This window comes from Mobula birostris, chromosome 21, assembly GCF_030028105.1.
Source record: "Mobula birostris isolate sMobBir1 chromosome 21, sMobBir1.hap1, whole genome shotgun sequence".
NCBI lineage: Eukaryota > Metazoa > Chordata > Chondrichthyes > Myliobatiformes > Myliobatidae > Mobula > Mobula birostris.
In genome coordinates this window covers 21142630-21169689 of record NC_092390.1, presented here as the reverse complement: position 1 = coordinate 21169689, position 27060 = coordinate 21142630, and the positions used below count along the sequence as shown (strand labels likewise).

At 43.5% G+C, this 27060-nt stretch overlaps 2 protein-coding genes across 3 annotated transcripts in view; both read left to right on the top strand.

Moving 5' to 3' along the window:
• Window positions 1–5043, top strand: part of ccar1 (cell division cycle and apoptosis regulator 1) — a 60539-nt gene extending 55496 nt beyond the window's left edge. For both annotated transcript variants that reach the window (XM_072239140.1, XM_072239141.1), the window contains exons 23-25: window positions 2026–2211; window positions 2979–3184; window positions 4683–5043. In XM_072239140.1, coding sequence (XP_072095241.1) covers window positions 2026–2211; window positions 2979–3184; window positions 4683–4742 — 452 coding nt within the window. In that variant the 3' untranslated portion in view covers window positions 4743–5043. The remainder of the gene's footprint in view (window positions 1–2025; window positions 2212–2978; window positions 3185–4682) is intronic.
• A 15222-nt stretch (window positions 5044–20265) lies between these two features.
• The window catches only part of stox1 (storkhead box 1), a 36794-nt gene continuing 29999 nt past the window's right edge, over window positions 20266–27060 (top strand). Inside the window, exon 1 of the mRNA XM_072239709.1 lies at window positions 20266–20639. Coding sequence (XP_072095810.1) covers window positions 20336–20639 — 304 coding nt within the window. The 5' untranslated portion in view covers window positions 20266–20335. The remainder of the gene's footprint in view (window positions 20640–27060) is intronic.

Here is a 27060-nt window from a genome sequence, read left to right as displayed (position 1 = left end):
CCTGATTTCCCTCTTAAGAGTATTCTTAATCATTTTATTGTCATCATTAGCTAGATCCTGACCACCTAAATCCAACGAATGCTTCCTTTCTTTTGACCAGAGCCTCAATATCTCTCATCCAGCCAATGTTCCCTAAACAGCCATGTTTACACTTGACTCTAACAAGAGCATGCTGCTCCTGGACACTTAATAACCCCCTCTTTAAAAACCACCTGTGTGCCCTTCATTCCATTCCCTTCAAACAAGCTCACCCAACTGACCTCTGCTAGATCCTGTCTGGTTCACCTAGAATTAACCAGGCTCCAGTTTAGGTCTCTAACCTGTGGAACTACCCTGTTCCATCACTATCTTAAAACTAAAATTAGGATTACTAGACCTAAAGTCCTCAGTGACTTGCCACTTAAATAACCTGCACTACCTTGTTCCTCAGACAAGGTCCAATACTGTACCCTCCCTAATAGGGCCCTTTATACACTGGCTCGGGAAACTTTCCTGGCCATAAATTCCACCATGCCAGGGCTCTTAATACCCTGGGCAGTCTCATAAGTATGGGGAAATACAATTTTCCCAATAATACAACTGATATTCTTACAACTACAAGCAAAATGTCTGTGCGTCTGTGCACCTGCACCCTAAGTACTCACTGACTATTGGAGGGATGGGATCTATAATACAGCCCCACTAGAGTGACCCTCTCCTTCCTTCCGAGTTCTACTGATATGGCCTCACTAGATCCCCCAAGAAGTTGCCTTTAAGCACTGCTGTTCCATCCTCCCTTATCAGAAAGGCTACACCCCTCCTGGCTTACTTGAATCTCTTTTACAGCCATAGCACCCGTATCCTGGAATATTGAGCTACCGGTCCTGCCCTTCTCTCAGCCACATTTCAGTTATGGCTATAACATCCTTGTCCTCAGACCCAATCCACACTAAGTTCATCAGCCTTGCCTTTTAAACCTTATGCATTGAAATAAATGCAGATTAATTGAGTATACCTTTCCCTTACTTTACTATGTCCCTGGCTATCCTGATTACTTGACTTGCTCTCATTGGCTCCCTCTTTATTGTGTGACATGTTCCTGCTCAGCCTCCCCCCTCAATCTTGTTTAAGCCTTTCTGTGTGGCACTATCAAATTTCCCTGTAAAGACTTTGGCCCCCTTCTGGTTCAAGTCCAACCCATTCCTCTTGTATAGGTCTCTACCTCAAGAATCCCAGTGGTCTACGAACTTGAATCCCTGCCCCCTGCACCAGCTGTTCAGCCACAAATTCATCTGCCCCGCCCTCTTTCTGACTTCATAGCGTTTGCCACCAAGAATAATGTGGAGGTCACTACCATTGAGGGCCCTGCTTTTCATTGGTTGGAATTAAGTTGCCAATTATAGAGCTATTCTTGCTATAGGAAAAAGTCTTTTGTAGAATAACTAAGGAGGTTGCTTGGATAGTTAAGAGTCTGAATGGGCTAGAAGTGTGAAAGAATCATGAAGCAGAAATCTGAAAATAAGGATGAAGGTTAATGACCCAGTATAAAATTAAGCCAATTTAATTTCTAAATGAATTGAAGCATAATGATAAATGTCTGTAAAACCTTACTTCACTATCATTAAATACCAAACTTTGTACTCCATTATTTGTTTGCAACTTTTACTTCTGATTCCCAAGTGCAAGTTTATAGTAAAAAAAAATTGAGAGCATTGGTGATCCCGGTACCAAACCTTGTGCACCATCACTTCCAGTCATTGCATCTAACCACTTAGTTAACTAGTTTTTACTGAACTAGTTCACCTCAAATGTTTACTGCTGTTTTCTCTTTCCACCATCTGCTGCTTGCTTCTACCTTTTCTCTATTTATTGAACTTCGTGCTTTCAACAAGTTCAAACTATTCCCACTCCCTCAGTGTTTGAAGTTGCCCAAATTCTTTTCCATAAGATAATTACAGAACAGGGAAGTTAGTTTCATCCCATCACAATGAGTTAAATTTTGAATCCAGGTTGTGTAAATAACATTACTCTTTGTATTCATTTTAGGAAACAAGCTGCTGTTGCCAAACTTAATAGTGAAACCAGAAGCCAATGAAAAGACAGAAAACAACAATTTGATAGTGTACAATGGAACAATGGTGGATGTGGGTAACTTGCTGCAAAAATTACAAAAAAGTGAAAAGGCACGAGCAGAAATGGAGCTTAAAGCACAGACTCTGGAGGCAAAGATCGGTAAGAAAATGGTTCTGTTGCTGATCGTATTTCACCGCCAGTGTCCTCTGTCAATCTCTTGTGACCCAACTTTTCATCAATGTTATTTAATAAAAGTTCTGATTCTTGAGTAATGTTCTTTGAGCTTGATGATCTCCATCATCTCACCCAAGTAATGAGTATTGAGTTGATTGATCAGCATTGATAGTGAGTGTAAAGAAACTTATCTCCATTTTTTTCTTCTTCAAGATGCACCTTAATGCCTGCCCTGTGTGTCAACTCTGAATTTGCTGTCTGTTAAATGAAATGTGTTGTGTTGAAAGTGCTGTATCATTCTATGATTACAAATTCAAACATAGAACACTAAACCATAGTACAACCCCTTCGGCCCAGATGTTGTGCTGAACTTTTAACCACCTCAAAGATCAATCCTACCCTTCCCTCAACAGATTGTTGTTGATACTTTGGTAGTGGATCGTAAATGTGATTTTGTGAACCTTTTGGCCCATATTTCTGACCTGTTGATAACTTGTAGTAAGATATAAATAAAGTACTGCAGATGCTGCAGATCAAAGTAAAAGAAAATGTAGAGTGTACTCCAAATGCCTGGCAGAATCTGCAGAGGGAAAGGGTGCAGATTCAGATTAGTGACTTTAAGCAGTTCTGATGAAAAGTCATTGATTTCCTAGTTCTTGATCCACTGTCTTTCAGGTTATTTCTGATCAAATGTTCCACCAAGTAGTGTCTTTGACTAAGTAAAGGCATAAATTTAATCTTATTTTGTACAGAGGAAGGGAAAAAGCAGATATCTAACATGGAAACTGCCAGCAGAAGCTTATCTTCAGAAATGAAAGAAAACAAGAAATATCTGGCCCGAGCTGAGGAAAATCTGAAAGTGTATGAGGAAGCCAAACTGCGTTTTGAACAGCAGTTGATTAACACCAATAAGAAACTGTCATCAGTTATGGAGGAAATTCACAGTGTCCTTAAAAAGGTAAATATGGATGTTTGCACAGTGTTATCCCTTCACCACAAGGATGAATGAATTTCCACTTGTACAAGTCATCCATGTCTGAAGAACTTCATAAATAAATGCATTTGAAGTATGGTAAATATTTGCAAAATGCTTTTGTTTTTCTGTAATGTTACAGACATACAGCATGCAAGCAGGCTCAGATTGTCTATGCGACCAAGGTGTCTCCCTGAGCTAGTCCCATTTGCCCGTATCCCTCAACCTTTCTTATTTATGTATTTGTTTAAAACATTGTAATTGTACACACCTCTCCCACTTCATCTGGCAGCTCATTCCATATACCCGCCACCCTTTGTGTGAGGGAACAAGATGCCCTTTTAAATCTTTCCCTTCTCATCTTAAACCTGTGCTCTTTGGTTTTAAATTTCCCTATGCTGGGAAAAAGACTGTGACCACCCACCTTGCTAAGCCATTCAGGATTTTATAAACTTCTATATGATCACTCCTCAGCCTCCTTTGCTCATGGAAAATAGCTCCAGCGTGTCCAATACTAAAAATATTTTAAATTTCATTCCTTGTTCTTTTCTGATTCAGCAGCAAGAGGTATCTACAAACAAAGGAGGCACAGTACGTGTTAAAGGCTTTAAAATTACATTATTAGTTATATAAAGAATAAAAATACAGGAAGAAAGAATTATTAATAAAGTAATAAAAGAAACAATAATAACTTTCAAGCCACCCACACAGTACACTCAGGGAACCATAGATCCCCCCCTCTCTGCCCCCAATAGAAGATTTCCATTTGCACAAAGAAAATTGCTTTTTTTTAAACCCTTCACGATCCTTCAAAATCATTCATAACTTCTAACCCAGTACTTTTCCAGATAAACATGTTTTTCCCCTATTATCTACTCTCAAGGTTATAGACTGGTAGTCAGTACGTTTTCCAAACATTGCTGTAAACTAGTTCCCTTGTACTTTCTCAAAACATTCCAACATCCCAGACTAACACCATTTTCTCCTACAAATTTCCATTTTGTGCTACACATTTGAGCATATACTTAGAAAGAATCAGAGTTAACTCTTTCCTTACATTGTCCTCTCCAATCTCTTGTAACTCAACTTCTCTAGTCCTAGTAATATCCTTGTGAATCTTTTCTGCACCTTTGCTTGCTTAATCACATTACTGAAGTTTTTTTTTTTGTTTTTGTTTTTGTCATTGTTCCCTCTACTAATTTACTGATCTTGAGCTATCAGTCTGCACAGCAAAATCTTCAGGCAGTTGTTCTGGGGATCATTACAACAGTCTTAGTCCCATCTTTGTAAAAAAGGATCCTATCTCACAAGTATATGCACTCGGCAATTTATGTGCATCTCTTATCTCTGCGCCTTAAAAACCGTCATAGGCATCGTATTAATCATATGTGCATAAAATTTGCAGCATCTCTTAGGTGACTTTTTAATATTTGATTCAGCTGGTTTCTATTTAGTTCATTATATTCCTTTTGTTTTAAAACAGGGAGAAATCTCAGATGAAGACAAAAGTAAAAAGTCAAAGGAAAATGGAGCACCTGCATGATGTGGATGTGTGATGTAGATACCTGGGTAGTCGACCATATTGTTATAAAATGATTTTACTGCATTGCAGTTGGCTGAACTACTGCATGTGTAATGGATTTTTTGTAGTTTCGGGGTGTGTTTGTAGAAAAAAAGATGTACAGAGTTCTGATAACTGTGAACTGTTTAAAAAAAAAGTCTAGCAAAGGTGGAATTCCTAACTGCTTCAAAGATTAGTAGTTAATCAACTGAAGATACCTTTGCATTGCTAAATGTTTTTAGAAGAACATTAACTTTTTATGTTAATAAATTACAAGAAACCAGATGCTTTAATTGGTCATGTTGTATTCTCCAGCTGTCTGGAGTTTCAAACTTTAAACACCCAATTACTGAAATCATTCATGATTATGTTTAAACTATGATCATAATATCACTGTAAATGGTTGTGAAGATAACACTAAATGTATTAGTTAGAAAGACCTGCATAGTGGTGGGGGTGGTCTGTATCTACAGCAAAACATCTGTGTAAAATATGTCATTAACTTCATCGCCGCCATCCCAATTAGGCAGATCAGGGATGTGCATGTATTGAGGTCACCGAGCAACCTTCTGGGATCTGCAATTCAGTATGTAGGAGGCAGAGGTTAGATTGAAATTGTGTGTCTGCGATTGGGCCTGCAGCATCTAAGAAGCAACCAAGCCAGACCAGAGCCCAGTCTTGCAGTCTCATATTCTAGAATCTGGTTCTAGAGTGTGGGATAAGAATTGGATAAAGTTAGAAATCATTAATTGGAATTTTAGAATTAAAACATCTTAACCTATTGCAGATCACATCAAACTAATGCTGAAAATCTCATTACTGAGACTGGCCTCTAACCAATGCCAAATGCATTGCTGCCAAGTATTTAATGTCATCTTGTGGGCAGGTCTGATGAAGATATCAAAAAATTCCTTCTGAAGTGAAAACAAGATGCTGGAAACATCCAGGAAGTCGAGCGGTGTTGGTGGAAGGAGATGTACAGTAGTCTTGTTTCCAATCTCAGGCGCTTCATTGGACCCCTCACCTGACACCAGCTGCACTGCTTTCGGTCAGGTATTAAGACCAGTCTAGCATTCACTAGCCTATACCTGCCCAGCATCCTTTCACACTTATCACTACTTAAAGCTACTAACATTGCAGCTTACAGGTACAATATCCATGTTGCAAGGCGGAAATTCACTGTCCTCTTATTTATTTTAGCGATACAGCGTAGAGCAGGTCCTTCCGGCTCTTTGAGCCACGCTGCCGCAGCAACCCCTGACAAATCTAATCCTGGGCCCATTTACAATGACCAGTTAAGCTACCTGGTACATCTTTGGACTGTGGGATAAACCTGCAAAGGAGATTTACAAGGATGTTGCCTGGATTGGAGAGTGTGCCTTATGAGAATAGGTTGCGTGAACTTGACCTTTGTAAACACAAAATAATCTGCAGATGCTGGGGTCAAAGCAACACTCACAACACGCTGGAGGAACTCAGCAGGTCAGGCAGCATCTGTGGAAAAGATCGGCCGATGTTTCGAGCCGGAACCCTTCGTGTGAACTTGACCTTTTCTCCTTGGATTGACGAAGGATTAGAGATGTGTAAAATGATGAGAGGTATTGATCTTGTGGATAGCCAGAGACTTTTTCCCAGGGCTGAAATGACTAGCACGGGAGCATAGTTTTAAGGTGCTTCGAAGTAGGTACAAGGGGGGATGTCAGAGGTAAGTTTTTCCACACAGTGATGGGTGCATGGAATGCACAGCTGGCAATCGTGGTTGAGACGGATACAATAGGGTCTTTTTAAGAGATTCTTGGGTACATGGAGCTTAGAAAAATAGAGAGCTCTGTGGTAGGGAAATTCTAGGCAGTTTCTCGAGTAGGTTACATGGTTGGCACAATATGGTGGGCCGAAGTGCCTGTAATGTGCTGTAGATTTCTGTTTCTGTTAAACTGCAGTAGCTGGCGGAAACCCCATGCATTACATGAGGTGAGCAGACAGAAACTCCTTACAGAATAGCACTGGAGTTGAACTCCAAATGCCAGAATGCCCCAAGTTTGAATAGTGTTTTGCTAACTACTGCACTACTGTGGGCACCCCTCCCCCAAAAAAAAACAGTATTTCATGGTGGGATCAAAAATCACCAACAGTTTCACACTTGTGATATACCAAGCAAACTCCAAAGAAATTCTATGCTGCCAGTGTTTGTGGATGGTATTTTAACGCCTCTTTTTGGGATTTGACTTCCTGCTTTCTCATTCCATCGATATATTCCTCCGGCAACGATGTAATATTATTTATAGTTCCACGTTTTCATGCTGTCATTAAATGTTATATATTGTTCCTTGGTCACATTCCCAGCAAAGATGCATCTAAATAATGCAGTCAACATCCAACATCAAGATTCTGCTGAAGACTGATGAAAGAACGAAGTGTAAGCATTAGATTCTGATGAAGGATCAAAGCATAAACACAAGAGATGTTACAGATGCTGGAAATCTTGAAGAACAAGATTGTTGAAGAAGATGCCCACAGTAGCATCTTGTATGCAGATAGAGTACTGCTACAGCCAACAGAGTCCATAATCAATTGTGGTTTCCTCCCCCTCAAATTTATTAGCAGCTGATGTAACAAACACCCACTATCACTTCTCTTCATTGTCACTAGATTGAGTGCTTTTCATCTTTAACTTTTTACAAGCTGGGTAGGTGATGGCTGATGGAAAAGATAGGGAAACTTTGTTACTTGATCTTACACCAATAGCCACCAGCTTAGAAACCTGCACAAGATGTTCTGTTGGCTGTGTGTGTAAAGGTAAGAATAAGAGGTGATATGTGATCCTTCTGCCAACACCCCATAATGAGGTCACACATAGGTACCAGCTTGGACAGAAATTGGCAGTGGAATAGGATGATAGTAAGGTGCCATCATTATAAAAACATTAGTCCAATAAGTCCGGCAAGTGGGTAAATACATATAAGAGGAATTCAAAGCTGAAGGGAGGTGAATTGAAAACAACTATGATGTTACACAATCACTGAGACCTGGTTGAAGGATGGGCAACTAAGTATGTTGGGGTACGGATTTTCAGGTGAGATGTAGAGGAGGAGGTGGCATTATATTATTTGTTAAGATGTTCATTACTAACTATTGAGTGAGGAGAGCTCATTCCTCAAACAAGGGCAGATGGATAAAGATTAGGAGCAAACAGGGTGTTGTCACTTTGCTGGAGTGTACAGTGAATAAGTTTTAGTACTAGGAATTTTAATTTCCCAGTTGTTAATTAGGATTGCCTTACCATGAAAGGGTTAGTAGGGGTGGAATTTTTGAGGTCTGTCCAAGAGAGCTTTTTTAAGATGAGGTAAATTGACCAATGAGGAAAGCAGCTTTGCTGGATCTTGGAGAATGTGGCCAAATAGATGGAATGGCAGTGAAAGAGCATTCTCAACAAAGTGGCCAGCTCAGTACTTTTCAAAACGATTATGATGAAAAGATAGGTATGGACCAGGATGGGGGGAGGCCAATAGTAAAATAAGGCAGAACTTGGCAAGGATGGACTGGGAGCATCTACTTACAGATAGTCAGCATCTACACTGTGAGAAACATTCAAAGGAGAAGTAGTAAAAGTCCAAGGCCAACATGTTCCTGTAAGGGTAAACAATCCAAATGCTGGCAAATGGGGCATCTTTGTCGGCATGGACCACTTGTGTAGAAGACTCTGTTCCCATGCTGTTTCACTTTATGAACTAGTTGGTCATATGGCCTGGAATGACAACTTAGAATCTGTACCTGTGATGTTAAATGACAATTAATTTAAAAGGGGAAGTTAGGAATAAAGCAACACACATAAAAATTGCTGGTGAACGCAGCAGGCTAGGCAGTATCTATAGGAAGAGGTACAGTTGACATTTCAGGCCGAGACCCTTTGTGAGGACTAACTGAAAGAAGAGATAGTAAGTGATTTGAAAGTGGGAGGGGTAGGGATGAAGCTAAGAGCTGGAAAGTTGATTGGCAAAAGGGATATGAGAGGATCATGGTATGGGAGGCCTAGGGAGAAAGAAAGGGGGAGGGGGGAATCCCAGAGGATGGGCAAGGAGTATAGTGAGGGACAGAGAGAGAAAAATATGTACAAACGTTTGTATACATAATAATAATAAATAAATAACGGATGGGGTATGAAGGGGAGGTGGGGCATTAGCAGAAGTTAGAGAAGTCAATATTCATGCCATCAGGTTGGAGGCTACCCAGACGGAATATAAGGTGTTGTTCCTCCAACCTGAGTGTGGCTTCATCTTGACAGAAAAGGAGGCCGTGGATAGACATGTCTGAATGGGAATGGGATCTGGAATTAAAGTGTGTGGCCACTGGGAGATCCTGCTTTCTCTGGCGGACAGAGCATAGGTGTTCAGTGAAATGGTCTCCCAGGCTGCGTTGGGTCTCGCCAATATATAGAAGGCTGCATCAGGAGTACCGGATGCAGTATATCACCCCAGCCCACTCACTGGTAAAGTGTTGCCTCACCTGGAAGGACTGTCTGGGGCCCTGAATGGTGGTAAGGGAGGAAGTGTAAGGGCATGTGTAGCACTTGTTCTGCTTACAAGGATAAGTGCCGGCAGGGAGATCAGTGGGAAGGGATGGGAGGAACGAATGGACAAGGGAGTCGTGTAGGGAGCGATCCCTGCGGAAAGCAGGGGGGGGGGAGGGAAAGATGTGCTTAGTGGTGGGATCCCGATGGAGGTGGCGGAAGTTACAGAGAATTATATGTTGGACCTGGAGGCTGGTGGGGTGATAGGTGAGGACAAGGGGAACCCTATTCCTAGTGGGGTGGCAGGAGGATGGAGTGAGAGCAGATGTGTGTGAAATGGGAGAGATGCATTTGAGAGCAGAGTTGATGGTGGAGGAAAGGAAGCCCTTTCTTTAAAAAAGGACATCTCCTTCATCCCGGAATGAAAAGCCTCATCCTGAGAGCAGATATTCCACGTCCCATTCCCATTCTGACATGTCTATCCACGGCCTCCTCTACTGTAAAGATAAAGCCACACTCAGGTTGGAGGAACAACACCTTATATTCCGTCTGGGTAGCCTCCAACCTGCTGCCATGAACATTGACTTCTCTAACTTCTGTTGATTCCCCACCTCCCCTTCGTATCCCATCTGTTATTTATTTATTGTTATTATTATATATTTTTATTTCTCTCTCTTTTTCTCTCTCTCACTATACTTCTTGCCCACCCTCTGGATTTCCCCCTCCCCCTTTCTCCCTAGGCCTCCCGTACCATGATTTTCTCGTATTCCCTTTGCCAATCAACTTTCCAGCTCTTAGCTCCATCCCTCCCCTCCTGTCTTCTCTTATCATTTCAGATCTCCCCCTCCCCCTTTCAAATCTCTTACTAGCCTTTCTTTCAGTTAGTCCTCACGAAGGGTCTCGGCCCAAAATGTCAACTGTACCTCTTCCTAGAGATACTGCCTGGCCTGCTGCGTTCACCAGCAACTTTTGTGTGCGTTGCTTGAAATTCCACTATCTGCAGATTTAGGAATAAGCAGTTAGGAATAAGGATTGTGATGTGGGCATCATTGGCAGGTTAACATTTAATGACCACTCTTAGTTGCTCCTGAAGATTGCTTTCTTAGCATCTGCATTCTACATGAAGGTATTTTAGTTCTGTTTGGTCCTGAGCTACAACATTGTAACCTCAAAAAAATGCTGCTGTATTTCCAAGCTGTTGCTTTCTTTTTGCCTCCTAGATTATGGATTTGACAGAATCCAATGGGATAGATAACTCCATAGAGTTGGTGCACATTGTGTACTCGAGGTGTGAGGGTCCTTATCCAAAAGAGTTTGTGATGATTGCAAATTGGAACTGCACCCATCAAAGCCATTGGAACCAAATGTCAGGAAGTGAATACATTTGATAGATGGTATTCAAGTCTAGAGATGGTGCTGAAGTGCAGAGTTGAGTTTCTCCCAGTTTGTGGGATGCTGGTAAACCATCAATATACTCCACCTTTGCAATAACCTGGGAAGAAGATTGGCATTTTCAATACAAGACAGGCAGTGCCTCATTTAAAGTCCCAAACATCAAGGAGGTTCAACTTTATATTAGATTATGAGGACATGCAGTCCTCTTTTATTGTACAGCAATTTAGTAATGCATGCATTAAATCATTAAGAAATGATACAATGTTTCTCCAGAACAATATCACAGAAACACATGACAAACCAACTGAAAAACTGATAAAAACCACACACTGATAACATAGTTACAACAGTGCAAAGCAATATTGTAATTTGATAAGAACAGACCATGGCACGGTAAAAGTCTCAAAGTCTCATCATCTCACACAGACGGTGAACCTCCAGTGCTGCAAACTTGCCGATGCAGCATCCTGGAAGCATTCGACCACAGTCCGACTCAGAGTCCGTCCGAGAACTCCGAGCCTCTGACCAGCTCTCCAACACCGAGCACCATCTCTGCCGAGCACTTCGACCCCGGCTCCGGCAACAGGCAATAGGCAAAGCCAAGGATTTGGGGCCTTCCCTTCCGGAGATTCTCGATCGCACAGTAGCAGTGGCAGCGAAGCAGGCATTTCAGAAGTTTCTCCAGGTGTTCCTTCGTGTTTCTCACGGCTGTCTCCATCAAATCAGGATTGTGCACGGCCCCTAGTTAACACATACGATATCATTCGGAATGGCCACGCCCACTGTGTCCTGCCGCCATCTTCTCCTCCCTCCTCATATTTGCCATATGCATTTAATAACTTTAATTATAAAGAATTATATGAAAATAAAGTTGGAGGTTAAAATGCCAATATGAAATAAAATATGCATAAATATCAGCCATGTATTTCCAATGTAAACATCATTACAAAAACTGATTTAAAGTGCAGTGTGGTGATGGGGGTAATACATGGGGTGGGGGCTAACTAGAATAATCCAATTCACTGCCTGGCAGAAGAAACTTTTAAGATGGTGTGAAGTTTTTGTTGTAATAGTTCTATTACGCTTTCCAGAAGGGAGCTTTTGGAAAAGGCAGCTTGCAGGATGGGTAGTGTCCACAATTATTTTTTTCTGCTCACTTCTTTATCCCAGGATATGCAGAGATGGTATAGACAGTAGCCAGTGACCTTCTCTGCTGACTTGTTTGCTGTAGTTTTGGTGTATTGAGAGGACGCTGCACCAAACCTGGCCAGTTAATAGCAGCAGCATGATGAAGAAAGCCAAGAGCCTTTCTCATGGTATATAATGATGATAATGAACACTTCCTAAATCCCTGTGGTCAGGGTTTAAAACCTCCTTGCCATGTAAAGCCATCAAGAATTGGTCTGTTTTGAAACTGAAAAGGTGCTTATAAGTACCCAAAGAATATTCATGTTGGTATCAAATTTGTGCAGTAGCTCTGAAACACCGGGTTTGGAACCTTCAATTATTCCATTTCGAACATGTTGTGTTGTCGAGAAGGTCAATGTGATTATCCTGGGAAGCCTAACACTTACTGCGACACTATTACAGCTCGGACTGTCGGCATTCGGAGTTCATTCCGGCGTCCTCCATAAGGACTCCTCCCCGTGGAATGTGTGGGTTTTCTCCGGGTCCTCTGGGCGGTCCAAAGACGTACCGGATGTTTCAAATGGTCATTGTAAATTGTCCCATAATTAGTAAATCGGATCTGTCGGGTGTTGCAGGGCGGTGCAGCTCAGAGGGCCGTGAAGCGGTTACTTTAAAATAAACCGAAACCGCTTAGACACTAAAGCAGCGGGGTTGACACTGCATGACGGGCTCCTCAAATAACAAAGTTCGAAATCAAAGAAAATACGTTCGATCCTTTATTAACAAATCACCAAAACGAGCTGTCTTGTAACGATAAAAAAAATAATGAAACTAAAACGAACAATATACCGAAATACGCAGTCTAAGCGTATTCAAACAACGTTAGCGAACTTGGCGTGTTTAAACGTTAGCAGTTTTAAACGTACAAAGCCAAGCGGGCAAAAAAAATTCCCGCAACCCCCACCTACTCCATGCTCTAACCAGACTATAACCAACTACAGACAAAATCATGAATACATACTGATACTATACACATCTACCACGCCCCAACCGACGTGATAAGTTACCCACAGCAAAGCGCATCACAAAATAAGATACAGACAGAAAATAGATACATGGTTCTTACAGGCCGAAAGGGCCATCCCGCGCTGTACCTCAACAAAATAAAAATAAATATTGATTATTGCTCTGTTTTCTATGCAAAGAACACACAAAACTCAAAAATGATTTCACCATCCACCAAGTTGACCTGAACGCAAATGCAGGGGAATAAATTTTAAGAGCACTTAGCAGTTATTAAAGCCATCCCTGTAGCTCTTAAAAGTCCATATGCTTTGTAGCTGCCAACAGTCATAAAATCCATTCCATATAAGAATCTGATATGTTTTGCAGCCTTTTTAGACAAAGTACAGAAGGAAGTTATACTCTCCATAGGGGTCTGAAAGTTCTCTGGGTGGATTGTGAAGTTGGAATAGGGGTGATAGTGGTGATCTGCACCAGGTGCACAGAGCTGCTGCTCCTCAGAGAATGTATAAAGGAACTAAAGCTACAGCTCGATGACCTTCAGGTCATATGGGAGAACAAGAAGGTGATAGATGGGAGCTACAGGGAAGGAGTCACCTCTAGATTGCAGGAGGCAGGTAACCAGGCGGCATAGAACATAGAAATTTCCAGCACATTACAGGCCCTTCGGCCCACAATGTTGGGCCGACCATGTAACCTACTCTAGAAACTGCCTAGAATTTCTCTAGCACATAGCCCTCTACCTTTCTAAGCTCCACGTACCTGCCTTAGAGGCTCTTAAAAGACCCAATTGTATCCGCCTCCCCCACTGCCGCCAGCAGTGTGTTCCACACACACACACCACTTTCTGTGTGAGAAACTTAACCCTGACATCCCCTTGGTACCCATTTCCAAGCACCTTAAAACTATGCCCCCTTGTGTTAGCCAGTTCAGCTCTGGGAAAAAGCCTCTGGCTATCCATATGATCAATGCTTCTCATCATCTTATACACCTCTGCCAGGTCACCTCTCATGCTCCGTTGCTCCAAGGAGAAAAGGCTAAGTTCACTCAACGTATTCTCATAAGGTACTCCCTCCAATCCAGGCAACATCCTTGTAAATCTCCTCTGCACTCTCTCTATAGTGTCCACATCCTTCCTGTAGTGAGGTGACCAGAACTGAACACAGTACTCCAAGTGAGGTCTGACCAAGGTCTTATATAACCATAACATTACCTCATGGCTCTTGAACTCAGTCCCATGGTTGATGAATGCCAATACACCATACACCTTCTTAACACTGTCAACCTGCGCAGCAGCTTTGAGTGTCCTATGTCCACCTCAAGATCTCTCTGATCCTCCACACTGCCAAGGAACTTACCATTAATACTATATTCTGTCTTCATATTTGACCTACCAAAATGAACCACTTCACACTTACCTGGGTTGAAGTCCATCTGCCACTAATCAGCCCAGTTCTGCATCCTATCGATGTCCTGCTATAACCTCCGACAACCCTCCAGCCGATCCACAACACCCCCAACCTTTGAGTCAACAGTAAACTTACTAACCTAGCCTTCTTCTTCGTCTAGGTAATTTATAAAAATCACAAAGAGTAGGGCTCCCAGAACAGAACCCTGTGGAACACCACTGGTCACTGACCTCCATGTAGAATACCAGCCTTACTGACTGTCAGAAGGAAATGGGTAGCTGGTGCTGAGTTCCCCTGAGGCTGCTCCCCTCAATAATAGGTATACCCCTTTGGATATTGCTGAGTGAGACAACCTACCAAAGAGGAGCTGTAGTGACTAGGTCTCTGGCACTGAGTCTGGTGCTGGGGCTCAGAAGAGAAGAGCGGTGAAGAGGACTGCAGTGGTGATAGGAGATTCCATAGTCAGATGAACAGAGATGAGGTTCTCTGGGAGTGATAGAGATATGTTGCATCCCAGGTGCCAGGGTCAAGTATGTCTGGGATCAGGTCCACAAGAGGGAGGATGAGCAGCTAGAAGTCCTGATACATATTGGCATCAATAACATACAGTCCCTACAGAAAGTATTCACCCCCCCCCCCCCAGAAGTTTTCATGTTTTATTGTTTTACAACATTGAAACACAGTGGATTTAATTTGGCTTTTTTGACACTGATCAACAGAAAAGACTGTTTCATGTCGAAGTGAAAACAAATTTCTATAAATTGGTCCAAATTTATTACAATTATTAAAATAATTGATTGCATAATTATTCTCCTCCTACAAGTCAGTATTTAGTAAATGCACCTTTGGCAGCAATTACAGCCTTTAGTTCGTGTGGATAGGACTCTAGCAGCTTTGCACATCTGGACTCTGCAATTTTCCCCATTGTTCTTTACAAAACTACTCAAGCTCCATCAGATTGCACAGGGATCATGAGTGAACAGCCCTTTTCAAGTCCAGCCATAAATTCTCAATTGGATTGAGGTCTGGACTCTGTAATTGTCTTGCTAGAAAACAAAATTTTCCCAATTCGCAGTTCTCTTGCAGACTGCATCAGGTTTTCCTCCAGGATTTCCCTGTATTTTGCTGCATTCATTTTAACCTCTATCTTCACAAGCCTTCCAGGGCCTGCCGCAGTGAAGCATTCCCACAGTATGATAGGGATGGTGTGCTTTTGATGATGTGCATAGCATTTAATCTGACTCAGTTTTGGTTTCAACAGACCATAGAACCTTCTTCTAGCTAACATCAGAGTCTCCCAAATGCCTTTTGGCAAACTCTAGCCAAGATTTCATGTGAGTATTTTTCAACATTGGCTTTCTCTTTTCCACTCTCCCATAAAGCTGTGACTGATAAAGCACCTGGGCAATAATTGTTGTGCATGCACTCTCCCCCATCTCAGGGGAGACAGATTGGGGGAAGGGTAATGGACCCAAATGCAAGATACAGACACTGAAGTACAAGGAACAGGACTTAACTAGAACAGGGACGTGATAAGATTCAGACCAGGAGCAGGGACAAGAATGCAGACATGGGCTAGGGAAAGCGGGACCAGGACTAGAAAGAATGGACTAGGAGGCAAGGCTTCAACCCCGAGACTGGACAAGGACCCAGAACCTGAGTCTTGCCTTGGGCTTGGACCCCAGAACCAGGCAAGGACATGACATGGCTTCAGGACAGGACATGGCTAGGGTCTAGAGGCCTGAGCTTGGAGACAAGGCAAGGCTTGGACTCTGAGCCCAAGACTGGACAAGGACCCAGAACCTGGGTCTTGCCCTGGGCTCAGACCTCAGAACCAGGCAAGGACATGACATGGCTTCAGGCTGGGGTCTTGGGTCTTGAGCATGGCTGCAGGCTAAGGTCTTCAGGCCTGGGTTCGTGGAGCTTGGCTTGGGATCCTTGAGGCCTGGGGCTTGGCTTGGGATCCTCATCTTGAAATGCAGAGGCTGATAACGCAGAAGCTGGAGCTGAGACACCGACTGAGAACTGAACATCAACATAGAGCCGGGACTTGTCCTTCGAAAAGCCAGGACTCATCATTAACACAACACCAACATGAGACAGGACAGTACATAGACATAGAGCCGGGACTTATACTTCGATAAGCCAGGACTCAACCTCTCCACACCAAGGTGGGATAGGTCCACCTGTTGAGTAACAGTAGAACAGTCAGACTTACCCAACAGAGGCAAAGACATGACCCCCCCCCCCCCACAACAGGATAACAGCAGAACAGCCTGACTTACCCCACAGAGGCAAGGACAAGACAAGACATGATCCCCCAGGGCAACAGCAGAACAGCCTGACTTACCCCACAGAGGCAAGAGCAAAAGACAAACACCAGAGAACAACAGACAGTTCCATCTCTGCTCCAGGGTTGCTCCAAGTCACAGTTACAGCCAGCAACCTCTACTGGCTACAGAAACAGCCAGATCCCTACCTATCTCAGAGTGGCATAAAGACTACTCCAACAAGTGGCAACAAGGCTCCATGAAGCAGTGGTCCTCCAACCAGGCCTAGAGATCACAAATGGTTTCACTAGCCTTCCACAAGCAGGTTACTCCAAGGGGGACTGACAAGACAAACCAGCAGCCCACACTCAACCCCAAGGCTACTTATATTCAAAGCCCCAAGATGGGAATCAGGTGCCTATAATTAACTCACCCAAATGAGGGACAGCTGGAAGACCCAGAGACCTGAGTCCATGGACCGGACCATGACATGGGGAGACAGAGTGGGGGAACAGGGAGATTGGTTGGGGAATGAGGAGACAGATTGGGGAATGGGTGACAGATTGGGGAATGGGGAGATTGGTTGGGGAATGAGGAGACAGATTGGGGAATGGGTGACAGATTGGGGAATGGGGAGATTGGTTGGGGAATGAGGAGACAGATTGGGGAATGGGTGACAGATTGGGGGAACGGGGAGATTGGTTGGGGAATGAGGAGACAGATTGGGGAATGGGGAGACAGATTGGGGGAACAGGGAGATTGGTTGGAGAATGGGGAGACAGATTGGGGGAACAGGGAGATTGGTTGGGGAATGGGGAGACAGATTGGGGGAACAGGAAGATTGGTTGGGGAATGGGGAGACAGATGGGGGAACAGGAAGATTGGTTGGGGAATGGGGAGACAGATTGGGGGAACAGGGAGATTGGTTGGAGAATGGGGAGACAGATTGGGGAATGGGGAGACAGACTGGGGGAACAGGGAGATTGGTTGGGGAATGGCAGACAGATTGGGGGAACAGGGAAATTGGTTGGGGAATAGGGAGACAGATTGGGGAATGAGGAGACAGATTGAAGAATGGGGGGACAGATTGGGGAAATGGTGCTGATGGGTTTCTCTGAAAGACAGTATGTGCCTGGTGGGCCAAATGGCCCCTTTAACGCAATAAAGTAAAATATGAAAAACCAATGAATAGATGTGAACAGGCGAAAATGCTCCTTCACCCGCCCATCCCCTTATCTCCCACCCACCCTTGAGCATTTCCCATGCCCGAATCTCTCCGTTTTGCGCCCCCAATCCCTTGTACTCCACCTGCTCGCCAGATCCCTCCTGCACTCTGTCATTTGTTCTTCAGTGCCCAGGGGCAGATTCTCCCTTTCCCTTCCCCTACACCGCACTCCCGCATCCCGCCTCTGCAAGCCTCCACAACCTCACCCGTCCTCCCGGCCACCATCCTGGTTGGCGTTGCCTCAGTAACGGGCGGGGCCAGGGAGGCAAAGCAGCTGATGGTGACCACTGGTGCTGAGACAGAGGCCGGCCACACTTTCCCTCTCACCCCTTCCCTCCTCACCTCTCGCCCTCCCTTTCTTCTTTCTGCCGCCCTCTCACACCTTCCCTCTTAAGATCTTTCCCTGGTTCTCTGCCTCCCCCCCCCCAATCTCCCCTCCCCAAATGTTAGCTGCAATTTAACCCAGACTGCCGAATCCAGAGTTATCCTCGGGCGGATTCCATTCGAGTCCGTCTGCTGTTCGTGCACTGCCAGCGACTTCTTTGAATCCCAAGCGACTGAGGCAGATTCATTCCATGGGGCGTCTCACCCATCCGACATCTTATACTTCGAAAGGGGACTCTTTTGTGGAGACGAAGATGTGGCTCCGGTAGTAACAGACAGGCTCCGGCCGTCCCAAAAGAGGTGGAACGTTGTAACTAAGATGTTCGTGAGATTTTAGATGGATAAGCTCAGAAAGAGTGGAGGTATTAAGGGGTTTGTTTTTTTTTGGATAAACCGTCATGTGTGAATGAGATATGTCCTAGTCTTTTAAAGGAAACTAACGAAGAGATGCCGTTTTAAGGATTACTTTGCAATCCTCCCTGACGTCACGAGTCTGACTCCTCTCCTGTAACACAGACTGACCTCTCTGATGACAGGAGACTGGCGATGTCGCAAGGGGAAGAAATGTAACAAATATTTTGTTAAACTTCAGCGGTCGGCAAATTATTTGAGTCCATATAAATCTCTATTTAAACAGACGAATGAAGGGTTTATTGTGGGAAGTTTAACCAATCTCACCGGATGTGCGATGAGGGGTTGAGAGTTCACGGGGATTGCAGCAAAGGTAAACCACGAGATTGATAAGAAAGGGGAAATCACAGCTCGGCGGAAAGAGCCCGCCACCACTCATTACCCACCGCCACTTTAAAGTTCAAAGGAAATTTATTATCAAAGTCCACCAAATAGTACCCTGAGGTTTATTTTCTTGCAGGAATTCACAGTAGAACAAAGAAGTGCAATCGAATCAGTGAAAGACTTCACACAAATACTGGCCAACTGTGCAAATCAATAAGAAACAAACAAACAAACAATAAATAATCAAATAACACCGAGAACATGAGTTGTAGAGTCCTTAAACGTGAGTCCATAGATTGTGGAACCAGGTCGCTGTCGGGGTGAGTGAAGTTATCCACTCTGGTTCAGAATCTGGCGGTTGAAGAGTAATAACTGTTCCTGAACCTGGTGGTGTGGAACCTAAGGCTCCTGTGCCGCCTTCCCGATGATAGCAGCGAGGAGGGAGCATGTCCTGGGTGGCGGGGGTCCTTGATAGTGGATGCTGCTTACTTGTCGCAGCGCTCTTTGTGGATGTGTGCAATGGTGGAGTGATGAACTGGGTTCCATTCACCACTTCCTGTAGGCTTTTCCGTAGTCTTGGACACTGGTGTATCCATACCAGGCCGTGATTCAACCAGTCAGGATACTCTCCACTGTGCATCTATCGAAGTTTGTCAAAGTTCTGGATGACACGCCAAATCCGCGCAAACTTCTAAGTAAGTAGAGATGCTGCCGTGCTTTCTTTGAAATGGTATTTACCTGCTGATCTCACGGATCCTCTGATATGATAGCACTCAGGAATTAAAATTACTGACCCTCTCCACACCCGTTTCCCCAATGATTATCCCCATCCTCACTCCGTCCCTCCGTTCTCCCGTGTGTCTCCCCATTCCACCAATCGTTCTCCCCATTACCTCAATCTGTCTCATTCCCTCGTCCCGTCTCCGCATTCCCCCAATTTCCAACCCCGTTCCCCTAATTCCTTCCTCTTTTAGTCTATAATCTGTTGTTTGGTTTTGCTGACATTTGAGTGAGAGGTTGTTGTTGTGGCACCACTCAACCAGATTTTCAGTCTTCCTCCTACATACCGATTCGTCACATTCTTTGATTTGGCCAGCAACAGTGGTGTGGTCAGCAAACTTAAATATGGCGTTAGAGCTGTACTTAGCTTCATAAATTTGAAATACAATCTGCATTGTGTTTTGTAGGATTGCTTTTATGTGTATGTTTTTTTTTGTTGTGTTCTTTATGCTTATTGGGTTTTTATGCTGCATCGGATCCGGAGTAACAATCGATTCGTTCCCCTTTACACTCGTGTACTGAGGAATGACAATAAACCATCTTGAATCTTGACGGCTTGTTGACCGGGGGCGACAGTGCTTGATTGACAGGGTTTTTCCCGCCCAGCGGTTGCCTGGAGGCGGTTTGATTGATGGGTCTGGGCCGGTTGCCTGGCAGCAGCGTCCGGGAGCTCGCTGGCTCGTACGCGCAGGTTGAGGAGCGGGTAGAAGTTGAGCACCATGTTGGTGGAGCTGACCCGGAGCTCGCTGGCGCTGGTGCTGGGCGCGGGAGACGCAGCCTCGGGCACGGAGCCGGATCTCAGCCGCGATGGGCAGCAGCTGTTTGCGGAGCTGAAGGCAGAAAACGGGCGCAGTGTGTGGAACGATCGGCTAGTGCACGCCGTGTCCGAGCTGCAACTGCTGGGCTGGCTGCATTGCGGCGTGCTGCTGCTGGGCGGCCGAGTCTCGCACTTGGAGGTGCTGAGGGAAGCCTGGATCCGGAGAGCGCTGAGACCGCCCCGGGGATTCCGCATCAGAGCAGTAGGCAAGTGAGGGGGGACCAAGCCGGGGGGGAAGGGGGCTGGGGAGAACATTGAGGAGGAATAGGATCAACTTTATTCGACATTGTAAACTTTATTTACACGTATTCTGTGGTGGGTTGCCAACAAAAATAAGTTAGAAGTACGGATATTGGATAGCTGTGCGTAAGTGGAGACTGTATGAGGGGAAGAGGGCAGGAGATTAAGGGTAAGAAGGGGGAGGGAGGCAGAGTTGATAAGAGGGGGAAGGGGAGAAAGCGACCGGAGGGTGAGGAGCAGATATATTATTGCCTGGCAGAACAGGGTGTAGTAGAACTAACAATTAAATAACCGTGTGTAATAGACCGGGGTTTGCAAGACGGGACAAATGTGATTGTGTATAAGGTTGGAGAATGCGGAGGAGGAACGTACATTAGAAGTGATCTATCATGGAGCCAAATGGACGGGGGGGGGGGGAATACAATTCATTATGGCGTGGCATCATTGAGTCTGCTGTTTCCGGTTCACACCCTCAGCCCCAAAGAATCCTTCTATTAGTTTTCCTTCCTCACAACTTTCCCAGTCATCCCCACCGGATATGTTGACTTCTCACCCCATCACCATTTCTTGGCTGTCTAAGTAGGGGAAGAGGTTGGGCATGGACGAGAAGTTCAATAGCAAGAGGATTGTTGAGTGACTTGTACAGGAGTACTCTGTAGGAAGTATCCAGAGCTCCTTTCTTGTAAAAAAAAATCTATTGCAAGTGTAATTAGGATCAAGCTGCAGATGGGTATTGGTTATCGAGCCGCAGACTGGTATTGGTTATCGAGCCGCAGACTGGTATTGGTTATCGAGCCGCAGACTGGTATTGGTTATCGAGCCGCAGACTGGTATTGGTTATCGAGCCGCAGACTGGTATTGGTTATCGAGCCACAGACTGGTATTGGTTATAAAAGGGGGGTTATAGAGGTGACACTTTGTTCATTTCACTGCTCAGTTGAAAGACTATCTTGTTGCAGAGTAAACCTGATGCTCACAAGCAGAGAGGTGTAATGGAAGCTGAGCAAAGACACAATAAAGCTGCTTAACCATGTAACTATGGAAAGAAGCCTTGCGAGATGAATGCTTGTCACTGGTTGCACTTAAACAGATGAATGTATTTCTGGGTATTAGAAGAACAGGGATAGGGCGATCAAACTGGCTGAGATTGAACATTGCCATGGCTTTGTTAATTGACAGAGGAGGCTGAAGGAACCAATGGTCTCCTGTTACTGAGCAATGCAGGGAGTGAACAGGTCCTGGCAGCATTCAGAAAGTTGGCATAATTTCTGCCTCGAAACAGACATGTATGATGTGTGTGGCTTTATCTCAGTACGTAAGCAAGTTCACGATTCTTCCTCCCTCTCTTCTCTTCTGAAGATGTCACGTCCAAAGGCTCACCTGTTCTTCATTCAGGTAGGTCCTTTAAACGTCTGTGTTGGGCGGCACGTTCAAAAAGCAGGATCTCCCAGTGGCCACCTATTTCAATTCTACTTCCCGTTCCCTTCCCAGCATGTCAGTCCATGGCCTCCTCTACTGCCCCAATGGGGCCACACTCAGGTTGGAGGAGCAACACCTTGTATTCCGTCTGGGCAGCTTCTAACCTGATGGCATGAACATCGATTTCTCGAACTTCCGGTAATTGCCCCACCCCTCTTCACCATTCCCCATTCCTGTTTCCCTCTCTCACCGTATCTCCCTACCTGCCCATCACCTCTCTCTGGTGCTCCTCCTTCTGCCCTTCTTCCATGGTCTTCCATCCTCTCCTATCAGATTACTCCTCCTACAGCCCTTTATCTCTTTCACCAATCAATTTCCCAACTGTTTACTTCTCCTCCTTCCCCCCTCCTCGTTTCACCTACCACCTATCACCTTGTACTTCCATTTCCCTCACCTTCTTGCACTGACTCCTCCTCTTTCTTTCCAGTCCTGATGAAGGGTCTTGGCCCGAAACATCAACTGTTCACTCTTTTCCATCGATGCTGCCTGGCCTGCTGAGTTCCTCCAGTGTTTTGTGTGTTGCTTTAGGTACAAAGAGCGGTTTGGCCACATACCGGGCATCGTTTGAGTCCCCATATCTTGTCTAATTGCAGTGAGTGATTTGTAGAGTGTGATTAGAAGTGGTAGGATATTAAAAGGCATGAGGAGCGAATGAGAAGATGGTATTGAACTAAGTGAGATATTGTGGGATGGGCAGGAATGAAAGAACTCAAGTCCCTGCGCAGTTGTTGCAAGACTTCCCCACTTTTGTTCTCTATAACCCCTGCAAAAACCATTCATTGTTCAACTGTCTTCCTAATTATTTGTTATACAAGAATGTTGATTGACTATTTTTTTGTAATATCTCTCTACTTTCTGTATTTTATCTTCATTTAAGCATTATTTTCCTTTTTTTAAATCTTTCAAAGAATAGTTTGGGGAAACATCGCATCTTTCCACGTTGACAACTTGCTTTGGGAGGGTGGGATTAAACTGAAGAATAGTGAAGGATTGTGGACTGAGATGGAAGTTTGAAACTAGGGCACCATTTGGTGCAATGCCTGTGGTCATCACGGTACAGACAGAGTGGCCTCTCTGTGCTGTGAATGTTGTCTGCTCTGTTATAAGTATACCGACAGAGTCAAAACAAGGTTAGCTTTACCATCCAAGTTGAAGTAACTCAACCTAATGTGAACTGTTAGTATTCATAATGGATTGAAGAATAGTTTAGTAGTTGAGATGTTGGGAGCACCAATTTGAGTATGATATTTGAAAATAAAGCTTTTTTGTGCAAGATCACCTTTTGTACCAGATTGGCTTTTGTACCAAGGATTATCTCATTGAATGTGTTTTCTTTACTACTGTATCAATTACTACTGACCCATTTTCATCACACAGATAGTGTGGACAGTGTTCCACACAGTTACACATTGTAAGCATATCCCTCAGAGATGTGAGATGCAAAGGGATGCTCTGTATCTAGCGTAGGGTCAGAAATTAGGTGGATAATTTACCCTCCAATAACACCGCAGCATTTTCTTTTCATAATGGAATTTCTACCTTACTCCATCCCCTTCTTGACTGAAGGTGTTGAGCCATTGGGTTCAGTTCTCCAGAGACAAAATATTTGAGAACTGCTGGTGTGTGTGTTAATGTACAGCTTTTAAACATTTTAACTATCAGGACTGGCATGGTGTTGCTGAATGAGATGAAGGTTGCACCATTATAAATGGGAGGTGAGGTTGGGGTGTGGAATTCCAATGCACTCTTTAACAAAGGAGTTTGGAAAGAAGTGAGTAATACTTCTGTCCTAAATTAGCTATGGTTTATAATTACTGGCAGGTGCATAATAAATTTTGCCAGCTAAGTCTTTAAAAATAGTATAAAATCTTAAACAAAGATTGTCAGAAGAAATGGTAACATGGGTCTGTTCATTAGCCTGTATACGTGCCATTTTTTTTCTCAGCTGGATTTTCTCAAACTTTAACTCAAAAGAAAACTTTGAAATTTGACCACTTGTTTTGAAATCATTTGGAAAAGTGAACTCCGCTGTGGCCTCTGAGAAGGCAAGCTTATAGCTGCACTGAGAATTAAACGCGTCCATGCTGGGAGATTGCCGGTGTAGATACAATTGGTAGCTAACTTCATATGATACTGACACCAGCACAGAGATTATGGAGGAAGTATAAAGATCTTACTCAAGTATGTATCTAATTCCTTTAAAACAAAAATGCTTTCCCACCAACCTTTTAGAGGAGGTTTCTGATGCTAAAGGCAACTTAAAACAAAGCATGTTTTGAAAAATATTATTTCAGTCGTGGAGGAATCCTTCAGATAATGAGAGTTTCTGAAGTTGAAAAATGGATGAAAAAAGCCAATTTATCATTTTTAGTGGTTGGTTCATTCTGTTTTTTGACTTGTACTAGTGTAAACACAAGAAATTTAAAAATATAAAATGTGAAAGCATATTGCTTGATTGGTGACAAAAACACATGGTGTTTTGAATATATTGAAAAGTAATGGATATTCTTTTGCATTATGAGAAAAACTGAGCAACTGGGCCAAACAACATTGTAGCACAGTTCAGGTCTTCTGTTCTGTGTAATTCAGTTCCAGACTTTGAAATTCCAACCTTTTTGAAAAAACATCTGAAGTTGTAAAACAGTAATGTAGATTGAGATCTGCAATCATTTATGGGATGGTTGGGTAAAATTTCATATGTCACATGATATATTTACTTTGAGGTTTAATATTTCCTATAATTTAATGCAACTAATGAGATAAGCTAGACTCTTTCCCCTCCCTACCCCCCCACAACTTTTTTATTCTGTCGTCGTCCTCCTTCCTTTCCAATCCTGAAGAAAAATCTCAGCCTGATACATTGAGTGTTTATTCATTTCCATAGATGCTGCCTGACCTGCTGAGTTCCTCCAGCAGTTTACGCGTTGCTAATGCGATAAGCTTTTTTTGCAATAAAAACATTATCTAGCATGTGTGTCTAAAATGAGAGTTAAAACAGATTGAATGTTATTTTTCCCAAGGGCATTGGGTAAATACTAAAAATATTTACAAGGCTCTGTGCCCTGGTTTTAGTTGGCTATCTCTTTCAAGGCATATAGACATTTTAAATTATCATTGGCTTCAGGGAAGGTGCTGCATAAAGGGAGAGCACCAGAGATATGCCAGGACTGTGAGTCAAAGGAAGTCATAAGGATTTTAAATAGTGCATTTAGCGCTTCCCGGAATCTTCTCTGAGACAGCGAAGCGCTTGATCACTCGATCGATTTGCAAACTGTAAATCACAGGCTTTAACAGTTCCAGGAACACATTTAAGATGAAAAACAGATGTAAAAAAGAAGTGAAATAAACAGTGTTGTGGTCTATCCAGAAGATGTCGACTGAGGGAGCATTGTACACAGGCGCCATCATTGTGCAGGGGAAGTGGGGTGTGCTGTTTCTCTTTGAACTGATTTCCATGGTTTCTTTGTTTCATGGCTATCTGGAGAAGAAGAATCTCAGAGTTGTATACTGCATACATACTTTGATAGTAAACGAACCTTTGAATTAGAATCAGGTTGCTATCACTGACATGTCGTCAGATTTGTTTTGCGGCATAAAAGGTTACTGTAGGTTACAGTAAGAAATATATTAAAAATAAACAGTGCAAAATGAGAGCAAAATACTGAATTAGCGTTCATAGGTTCATCGACTGCTCAGAAATCTGTTGGTGGATGGAAATAGGCTGTTCCTAAAGCGCTGAATGGACGTAGAACATAGGATAGTGCAGTTCAAAATCATGTCCTCCTGCCCAAGATGTCTATGCCAAGTTAAACTCAATCTCTTCTGCCTGTTCCTGATCCATATCCCACCACTCCCTGCGTATACATGTGCCTAAGTACCTGCTTCTAGCACACCCTTGGCGCGCGCGTGCGCGCACACACACACATACACACACACACACACACACACACACACACACACACTTCCTCCTCGTTCTTTGTTCAGAACCAGCAAAACCTGCATTTTCTTCTGGGTTAAGCTGTTCAAAAGACTGTCTGGAGTTAGGTTTTAATTAAGCTGTCAATGGTTGGATAGAAGAATTTCTACAAAGCTAAAAAGTAGGTCTGCTCTGTTTTAATCATGGCTCATTATAAAGGTTGAAACTTTTGGTCTTCAGAAAACGGGCTCTGCTGCTCATTTTTTTGATATTTTTTTTTTCCCAGCAAGTTTGAAGAAAGATCTGATAAAATTCTTCTAACTTATCGGATCACAAGTTGAAGTAAGCACTGCTTCTATCTAGACATCCCCATCAAGAGTTTCTGCTACTTTTAAAACTATCTCCTTTCCTCGCTCAGGGATTTCATGAAAAGTGTAGCCTTTTGTGTGTTTTATTATGAATCAGGTCTGTCAGAACACTGTATTTATCCCTTAAAAATAGGTGCCTCAGAACCTTTTGAAAGTAAATTCCCCAGTGTGAGTTTATTTATTTCAGTTCTAGCCAGGCTGACAGGAGAAAACTAATTGAAATGAACTGGTAAGGAAGGAAAAACATGGGATTGTCCAAAGCAGTAGATTCATCTGAATTCAACTCTCTCTTCATCCCTGCTGAGCAACTGAATACACTAAAGTTGGCTCTTACAATTTTCCTGTGTTTGAGCAGTTCTCACTATTTATTTTGTTAGTCTTTGGCAGTGTCCTCGCAGCCAATCTTTTCATCCACAGATGTTTCTTTTCATTATCTGTAGGCTTGCTTTTTGGGGCCACTGTAGGGTAATTTTGGAGCATGCATAGACTATTAGTTTTTGGGATCCATCACAATGCAGCCAATTCCTAACTGGAGTCGTAAAGTTAGGACCAACTAATTCCAGTAGTACCGTTCATGTTCTTAGCATGTTCTAAACGGCTCTGAAGCAGAAGGCCTGTCTATTT